Genomic DNA, 10,070 nt, shown 5'->3' with positions numbered 1-10,070 from the left:
GGATGGATGGATGGATGGATGGATGGATGGATGGATGGAAGGATGGGTAGATGAGCTAAACAGAACACACACAGATGAGATAAAAGATAGAAAAATAAAGAGACAACTGGATGTTCACACAGAGAACTTCCAAAAGCATATCTATATACCCTGCTGTTGACAAAGGACTTTTGTTTTACTTTTCAAAAGGGTAACGACGTGTACTCAGATTTCTGTCACTATGCCTAACACCTGAAGTAATTGAGTTATGAAGACAGAAGGTTTATTTGGCTCACAACTTCAGAAGTTCTAGTGCATAGTTGGTTAGCGCCATAGTCCTGATCCTGTGGTAGTCCATCATGGTGGGAGGCCATGGTGAAGGAAAGCCTCTCCCCTCATGGCCAGGAAGTGGAAGTCAGCAAAAGGAAAGGGCTGTGTCCCACAATCCCTTTCAAGACTATCCTCTGCCCTGTGACCTCACTTCCTGTCTCTAGTTCCCACCTCTTAAAGGTTCCACCACCTCCAAACAGTGCTGTGCTGCAAAGCAAATGTAACACATGGGCCATTGGGGATCCAAACGATAGCAAACTTTGTCCTGATTTGTATAAGGCCCCATCTCAAAAAAAAAAAAAAGAACAAACAAAAAACTTCTTGTATTTTTCTACACAGTTTTGTGCCTATTGAAGTGGTTAAGTGATTTTAAACCAAAATTTTTGCTTCCTTTGGCTTTTCAGATTATCTTTTGTGGAATTGCAAATTTGGTTTTCTTTTCTGGCAGAATGCATGGCTAATAATTTGATGTTTATGGAATAAAACGTGGAAGGAGTAGTTAATGTTTATTTTTCTTTTCTTTTTCTCAATTTCTTATAACTTTTTCTTTTTTTTTTTAACCAATTTTGCATGTTTATAGCTGGTAATATAAACAATTGATTTGAAGACAACATTTTGCAGTAAAACAACCATTGCTGAATTCTTACCTTTTTATTGGGTGAAATTCTATATCATTTCTAATGTTTTGTGGGGTTTTTAAAAAATATTTTTAGGGGCCGGGAGATGGCTCAGTGGAATAAGTGCTTCCCTGGCAAGTGCAAGGGTCTGAGTTCAATCCCCAGTTCCACAAAAAAAAAAAAAAAAATTATTGTTTTAAAAAAATGTATGAAAATCTGTGAGAAGCTATGAATAGGAACCCTGGTTGTGGAACGGGTGGACTAAATCTGAGCGGTGCATTTAGAAGCTGACTTCCATCTGGGGCATTTCCTGGAACTAAAGGTTCTCATCCATTTGTGTCTTAGGGAAGTGGCACCTTGGGCTAAACTGTCACAACACAACTGACTTTTGCCACCACCCTGTGCGGCACGGCTTTGATTACTTCTACGGGCTTCCTGTGACCAACCTGCGGGACTGCAAACCCGGGGAAGGCACGGTCTTCAGCATGGCCTACAAGACGATGGTGTTCTTTCCCCTGCAGTTCTTAGGGGTTGCCCTGTTCACACTGGCAGTGCTGCGCTTCCTGAGGCTGATCCGCGTGCCCCTGGGCATCTTCATCGGCCTCTTCCTCCTGGTGGGCCTGATCCTTGCCCTCTTCCTGTGCTTCCTTCATTACTTCCGGCCCTTGAACTGCTTCCTCATGCGAAACTATGAGATCAGCCAGCAGCCCATGTCCTATGAGAACCTCACCCAGAGGTTGACGCTGGAGGCCACTGGCTTCATACGAAGGTGGGTGCCACCTTTTCTACTCACGATGCTGCTGATAAAGGAACCTTGCCTGTTCCCCAGGGGAAGAATGCTGTGATGGTCACTGCACCACCCGTTCCATATTGAGTAAGAGTCTCTCACCAGAGGAGGGAGGCAGGGAGTGGCAGGGACTATACTTAGAGCAGTCATGAAGTTAGGAGGCTCTGCTTCAAGTGGCTGAACCTGTGCCTCACGTCCTGCAGTTCTAAGGCCATCCCATGGAAAACACGAGCTAACCACACGCTCCCTTATCTCTCTGGTCATTCATCTTCAGCACTGCAAACTGGTGAAGAAAGACAGTGGCATTTACTAAGTCCCAGAAGTTGTTCTTGGAGTGTAAATGACATAGATCTTTTCTAGAATATTTTAGGTTAACCTTATAGCCACAAAAATTCTGTGAGTAAACTGAGAGAAGGGAATTATTTTCTTGGGGTCTGCAGTGCAGCCTTTAATCCATAGTGGGTTTTATTTTATTTTATTTTATTTTTGTATTTAGGACAAGGTCACAGGGTCTCAAGATGTAGATTAGACTCGTAGTGATCCTTCTGTTCTCAGCCTCTCAACTGCTGGGATTACAGGTATGCGCCACAACACCCAGTCTCAATCGCTGTCTCAGTGTGCCCCGGGGAAGGGGCTGGCATGGCACACTGGGAATCGAACCTGGCCACTGTGCTCTGCCTAAGCAGGTGCTTTAGTGCAATGAGCTATTTGGCGGGCCCTTTCCTTGATCTTTTTACTTTTTAATTTTTAAATTTATTTTAAAGAGAGTATTGAAAATCACATTCAACGCAGTATTTTGCCAAAAGAACTGAAAACATCATACCATGGTGATATGTGTGCATCCATGTTTATAGAAGCACAGTTTGTCACGGCCAAATCTTGGAAACAACCCAAAGGCTACCCACTGAGGAATGGATAAAAAACGTGGTATTTTTACTCAGCCGTGAAGACAGATACATGTGAGGCTTTTATAGCTAAGTGAATGTAACTAGAGGCTATGTCCATAAGTGGAATAAATCAGACCCACATGTGTAAATATTGTATTATTTCCCTAGTGTAAGAAACTTAATCCGTAAGGTTCAAGGTTGCATTTGTTTAGCAAATGCCATCCTTGTCAAAGGAGATACGGACAAAATTGTGAGGTGTATAGACAGATGCCTATACCATATTATAGAATGCATGGAAGCCGTGTTAGTTTCAAGTTACTGTATTAAAACAACTGGAAAAAGTCAAGATACAGAAGGAAAGGTTGATCTCTGTTCATTGTGTCGGAGGCTTCAGTCTGCAGTTGGTTCAGTCGAGGTCTAGGGGTGTGTGTTGAGCTGGAGCCTCATGGTACGAGGCTGTGTGGAACAGAATTGCTTACCTAATGGCAGACAGGAAGCAGCTCGAGAGGAGAAAGTCGCAGAGGACAGGGATTGAGGGAGAATACACCTCTAAAGCCATGCTCCCCGTGGCCCATTCATCCAGTTAGGACCCCCTTACTAAATCTGTTATGCTTTCAAATCATTAATGTATAAATCCATTCAAAAAGTTAGAGCCCCTTCTAACACATCTGGGAATTTACTATTGTGCTAGCCATTTCCCAAGCCAATCATATTGATAGTCAAGATGAGGCCGTGAATAGATTTAAACAAGTAGGCTATAGGGGCTGTGTACGAACAATTGCTATTCAAATATTTTTTATGGACAAATATTTTTATGTTTTGCTTTTGTAATGCAGAGGAGAGTACTTTAAGGAGAAATGGAGTTGGAGACTGGAGGGATTGTCTCAGCCTGGGCAAGCCCTCAGTCCCATCCCCCACTGCACAAACTAGAAGATGAATAGAAAATTTATCTGAAAACTAGTACTTCGGTCTTTATAGCGACTTTCTGGAAAATTTCAGAGACACTTTCCTACTGTATAAATGATAGAAGACATAGAGCTCTAATTGTGATGAGAATTAAATTGCATGATGTCTAAGTACAAAATCAACGAATGAAAGGGAAGTTATTATGACGGGCTTTTACAAAAGGAGAGAAAAACCCAGAGCAAGAATGTAACATAAGCTTTTGTAATGTACGGCAGTACCGCATGCTTGTGGGCTGGTGAGAGAGGTAGAACAGGATTCACTCTGGAAGTGATGATGTCATTTCCTGGTGTGAATGGTTTTATGTTCCTGCATCTACACCTTGTGTGCATAACGTGTTTTTTGGAAATTAAGACTGAGTGAGAGTTCTGGGACTGATGATGTCACTTCCTGGTGTGGAAGTTTTATATTTTCTCAAGAACATCTTCTTTTATTTCATTTGTATATGTAAAATGGGAAGAAGAAAGAAAAAAAAGAAATGTATAAGAAATTAAGAACACAAAAAGAACAATTGAAAAAAGGACAAAGCAAGTATTATCTGCTCCTTTCCATAGACCAGCAGAAATGCACAGTACAGTTGTACAAACCATCCTACTTACCTATGTAGCTAAATCTCTTGCCCCAACTCCCTCTCCTGTCTTTTTCCATAACTCAGTAACTCTTTCCTTTTGAATAAGTTCATTTCCTTTTTCCCAGTGTCTATTGTACCCTTCAGATTCCATTTTTCTCTTTCAGCTTCTCACACTAAGGAGACAATACGATGTTTGCACATGCAGGTCTGATTTATTTCACTCAAGAGTATGTTCTCTAGTTGCATCATTTACCAACAAAAGACTCAAACTTATCCTGTTTATAGCTAAATAATATTCCATTGTGTAGAAATACCACATCTTTTTTATCCATTCTTCAGTTGATGGGCATCTGGGTTGTTTCTAAGACTTAGCAATGACAAATTACATTGCTATAAACATGAATGCACATATATGGATGGACATATATCACTGTGCTATGAAAAATACCCAGGAGATGAACATCTGGCTTGAATAGGACCTCTAATTCTGTATTTTGAGGAATCTCCACCCTGATTTCCATAGTGGATGTACAAGTCTGCACTCCCACCAACAGCGCAGAAGGGTTCCTTTTTCTCCACAGCCTCTCCAGCATTTGTTGTTGGCTGACTTCTTGATGTTACCCATTCTTTCTGGGGTGAGGGAATTTCAGTGTTGCTCCACTTAGCATTTCTCAGATGACCTAAGATGATGAACGTTTTTTTCATATATTTGCTTAACATTTGTATTTCTTCCTCTGAGAAGTGTATATTCATCTCAGATGCCCATTTTTGTATTGAGTCTTTCAATTTGGAGGGCCTGATTTTTTAAAATTCTTTATAGGTTCTAGATAGAAGGCCTTTATCAGTAGGACAGCTGGCTATAATTTTTCCCAGTTTGTGTGTTTTGTTTTTACTCTGTTGGAGATTTTCTTTGAAGTGCAGAAACTTTTCAAAAACATGAGATTCCAGTTGCTGATACTTTGAAGTATTTCCTGCGCAGTTTCGTTCAAGAACTCCCTATCTACTCCTATGTCTTTAAGATCTCTACCTCCATTTTCCTCCAGAAGATTTAGTGTTTTTGTTTTAATATTTAAATCTTTGATCCATTTTGACTGTAGTTTTGTGTGTGGTGATAGATGTTGGTCTAGTATTAGCCTTCGGCATGTGAAAAGCCAGTTTGTCCAAAACCATTTATTAAAGAGGGTTTCTTTCTTCCAGTGAACATGTTTTGCCCCTTTATCAAAGATAAGGTGGCTGAGTGTGTTTGCAGTTGTGTCTGCATCTTTTAATCTGTTCCATAGATCCTCAGTTCTTTCCCTATGCTAGTACCATACTGATTTTATCACAGTAGCTTTATAGTATTAATTTCAGGTCAGGGATTATGATACCTATTGCCTTTGTTTCCCAAGATTGCTTTTGATATTCTGGACCCCTTCTGGTTTGAAATGAATTTGAGAAAAGTTTTCTCTAGCTTTGTGAGATATACTAATGACATTTTAATCAGGATTGCATTGAATCTTTATGGCAATTTTGGGAGTACGGCCACTTCCATAATGTTGGTTCTTTCTATCCAGGAGCATGGAATATTTTTCCATTTTCTCAAATCCTCTTCAATCTCCTTTCTCAGGGTACCATTATTTTCACTGTATAAATTTTTGAATCATTTGTCAAATTGATTCCTATATATTTCATTTCTTTAGATAGTGAAAGGTGTGTTTTCTCTAATTTCTCTCTCAGTGTGTTCATTGTTTGTGTACAAAAATGCTATTAATTTTGGCGTGTTGACTTTGCATCTTACTACATTCCTGAATTTGGTGATTAAATCTATAGGACTCTTGGAGTTTTTGGTGTCCTCTACGTGCTCATTTCATCAGCAAATAATGATAATTTTACTTCTTCTTTTTAATCTTTATTCCTTTTATTTCTCTCTCTCTTGTCCAATTACTCTGGATAATGGATCCAGAACTATATTGAATGAGAGTGCAGACAGTGGACATCTTTGTCTTGTTCTTGATTTTAAAGTGAAAGCCTTCACCTTTGCCCATTTAATATGATGTTGGTTGTTGGTTTCTCATAGATGGCTTTATTAGGTTGAGATATAGACTACCTATTCCAGTTCACTGCAGGATTTTAATCATGAATGAGTGTTGAACTTTGTCAAATGCTCTTCTGCATCTCTTGAGGTGATCATTTGGTTTTTGTTCTTGGTTCTATTGATGTGGTGCATTGCATTTAGGGATTTGCATATGCTGAACCATTCCTGCCTGGAATGAATTCCACTTGGTCATGATGTATAATCTTCTTGATTATTTGCTGTATTCTGTTTGAGAGTATTTTATCGAGGATTTTGCATCTATATTCATTAGAGAGATTGGTCTGTAGTTCTCTTTTTTAATTGGATTTTTCTCTGATTTTGGAGTCAGAGTAATACTTACCTCCAGGAGTGAGTTTTGGAAAATTGCATCCCCTTCAATTTCAATTGAAGAGTTTGAGAAGTTAGCATTCTCTAAATTTCTTGTGGAATTCTGCTGTGAATCCATGAGGAACTGGGCTTTTCTTTGTTGGTAAGTTGTTTTTTTTTTTGTTTTTTTTTTAAATTACATTTTCGTTTTCATTTCTCATTGTTGGGTTATTCATAGTTTGTATATCTTCCTGATTCAGCCTTGGCATTTCATATACATCTAGGAAGCTGTCAATTTCTTCTGTGTTTTCCATCCTATGAGAGTAAAGATTTTAGAAGTAGGTATTGATGGTCTTCTGACTTCCTCTAGGGTCAGTATCACTGATTTCACCATTTTCGTTCTTTACTGCATGAATTTATGTTTTTTTCTTTCCTCTTTTTGATTAGGTTGGCTAGGAGATTATCAACTTTATTCTTTCAAAGAACCAACTCTTTGATTCATTTATTCTTTGTATTGTTTTCTTCATCTACTATGCATTAATTTGTTCTCTAATCTTTATCATTTCCTGCCTTCCTGGGGTTTTGGGCTTGACTTGCTCTTCTCTTTCTAGGAGATTGAGGTGTGGCATCATATCATTTATTTGGGCTTGTTGTGTTTTAATGTGTAAATTCATGGCTATAAATTTTCTTCTTAAGACAGCTTTCATTGCATCCCACTGGTTTCGCTAAGTTGTATGTGCATTTTCATTTGACTGTAAATGTTTTTTTTTTTTTTTTAATTTTTTCTTTAATTTCATCTGTGACCCACTGGTTCGTTTGGAAGTTATTACTTAATTTCCATGTGTTTATGGTATTTTTATAGTTTATTTTGTCAATAATTTCCAGGTTTGCTGCACTGTGATCAGATATAATGCATGGGATAATTTCAGTTGTTTTGCATTTACTTAAGAGTGCTCTGTGTGCTAGTATATGGTCTGTTTTGGAGTGTAGATTGGAGATTGTATACTCTGTTGTTGTTGGGTGAAACACTCTCTACAGGTCTACCAAGTCAATGCCTTCACAAGCTTGGCTTAGTTCAACTATTTCTTTGCTGATGTTTTACCTTGTTGATCTAGCTCTTTGTGAAAGTAGCATGTTAAAGTCCTCCATTACTATTATATTATTACTCATTTGATTTTTCATGTCTGTTAACATTTGTCTTGTTTTGGAGGGTACTCCTACATTGGGTGCATATATACTTATAATTGTTATCTCTTCCTCTTGCAGTTTTCCCTGAACAGGTATGTAGTGACCTTCTTTATCTCTTTGGATGATTTTTGGTTTGAAGTTGATATTATCAGTAACCGGGATAGCTACCCCTGCTTTTTTCTGACTTCTAGTGGCATGGAGTATTACTTTCCATCCTTTGACTTTTGGTCTGTGAATTTCCTTTTGCTTTAAATGTGTTTCTTCTATGCTGCATAATTTTGGTTTTCATGTCTTAATTTACTCTGCCAGTCTATTTCTTTTCATTGCTGAACAGGGTCCATTTATATTGACGGTTATAACTGATACATATTGGCTTACCTTTGTCATGTAATCATCCTCTTATAAGTTGTATACTGTTTCCCTCTTTTGAATTACTTCTTCTGTTTGGTGGTTCCTTTCTGTTGTTCTTGAAGCTGTGATCATTTCTCTTTCTATAATACCTGTCGGTACGCTTTGTAGGGTTGGTGTGGCGGTCATGAATCTCTTCAACTTTTCTTCGTCATGGAAGGATCTTATTTTATCACTGAATTTGATACTTTTGCAGGGTACATCAGTCTGGGTTGAAAGTTATTTTTTTTCAGGACCTGAAATTCTTCACTCCAAACTCTTCTTGATTTGGTGGTTTGTGTTGAGAAGTATGCCGTGATTCTGATGGGCTTTCCATTGTAGGCGCTCGGTTTGTTCTCTCTTGCAGCTTTTGATATTCTATTCTTTTGCTGACTTTCTGAGATCTTGATTATTTTATGTCTCGATGTAGGTTGATTGTGATTATGGCTGTGTGGAGTTCTATTTGCCTCATGTATGTGTATGTCAGGTTCTTTTCTCATGTTTCGAAAATTTTCTGCTAGTTCTTCTGCAAATGCTCTTTTTTTAATATCATTTTTACTGTTTCCTACTGCTTTATTGACACCTATTATTCTTATATTATTTTTCTTTGCATCACGTTGTAGCTGCTGAACTGTTATTTCCTTCTTCCTTGTTAGTTTTGAGAGGTCTTTTATTTGACATGTATTAGCTGCACCACTGTCTTAGGTCTGAATGTCTATCTTCAGTTCCATCCAAGCGGTTTTGCCAACTTTAAATGACGTTCTCAATTTCTTGGCTATCTGTTTGAATCTGTTTCATGTATTCTAGTTCTTTCCTGTACCATTCGTTCAGTGATTCCATCCTTTTTCTATTCTGCTCTACCTTTCTGTCTATGTCTTCTTTAGCTATGCTGAGTAATTCTTACATGATTTTTTTTTCTTTCTTTTTGGACCTGCGAGATGATTTCTGTTCTTATTTCTTCTGGAGTCTGGTGGACTTGTTTCTTTGCTTCAGTTGCTATCATTTTAAGTTCTTGTATGTCATTGTCTCCTGGATTTGTTCTGGGTGGGCTAGTGGATTGGGATTGCCTTTTGCTCCTCCTGTGTTTTGAAGCTCCCATAATCACCCAGATAGAGTCCCATATGCCACCCAGGGTCTGCCAAAGTTCTTCACTGGCGCCAGCATAGCTTCAGGCCTCCATGTACTGGGTCCACAGATCAGAGCCCTCCTGCATTCCGCAGGCCACTCAGAGTCCACCTAAGTTCTTAGAAGTTTGGACCAGCACCAGCAAGACGTCCATACCTGTGCATTGGGATCTAAAGACGGTCAGAGCTTACCAGAGTCCCACAAGCTGCCCAGAGTCCACCAGAGTTCTGAAGAGTCTTCCTTTTGAAATCAAGAGTGGGAATACTTCCCTTGCCCATTGTCTTTGTAGTTATAAGAGAGAGTAGAACTCATTTATGTGGTAGTACAGCTACGATGGGGTGTTCTTCACAGCACTGGCCTTGCAATAGATGAACCACAGGGTCTATTTTGCATACTGCTGTGGCATGAGAAAGTATTTTATACAGCCCTGAGTTTAACAGGCTCATGAGTTGGGTGTCTGCTGTGGTCTCAAGATTGGTTCTATCTTCCTCAGGTCAGCAGGGTGGATACTAGGTACTCCAAGTGTTGAGGTGATGAGGCACAGTTGAGGTAATTGGGTCCTGGAGGTCATTAATTTCCCAGAAATCCCTAGACATCTTTGTATTACTGTCTACTCCCAGCAACTTCTCAGAAACACATGATGTAGAAATTAATGTCTGTTATTTTTATAACATTCGAAGACAGCTCTCACGGTACCATGTTATATTTTGGCAGAAAGGATTTAATCCTATGAATATATTATCGCAAGGCATTTTTGCAGTCTCCTCAGAAGTAGTTTTAAGATTTAGCCAAAAATTTTTATAGTCATAGGATATTAGCGCCTGACCAAAGTATTGTGTTTAGAGATTTCTGTAAT

The 10,070-nt window shown here is 38.9% G+C and overlaps 1 protein-coding gene across 1 annotated transcript in view; it reads left to right on the top strand.

Annotated features, from left to right (window-relative positions):
* Window positions 1–10,070, top strand: part of Sts (steroid sulfatase) — a 228,678-nt gene that overhangs the window by 110,512 nt on the left and 108,096 nt on the right. Inside the window, exon 6 of the mRNA XM_004647186.2 lies at window positions 1,272–1,695. Coding sequence (XP_004647243.1) covers window positions 1,272–1,695 — 424 coding nt within the window. The remainder of the gene's footprint in view (window positions 1–1,271; window positions 1,696–10,070) is intronic.

This window comes from Octodon degus, unplaced genomic scaffold (assembly GCF_000260255.1).
Source record: "Octodon degus isolate 3935 unplaced genomic scaffold, OctDeg1.0 scaffold00291, whole genome shotgun sequence".
Lineage (NCBI taxonomy): Eukaryota > Metazoa > Chordata > Mammalia > Rodentia > Octodontidae > Octodon > Octodon degus.
The sequence above is the reverse complement of the archived record's forward strand: the minus strand, read 5'-3'. Positions and strand labels throughout refer to the sequence as shown.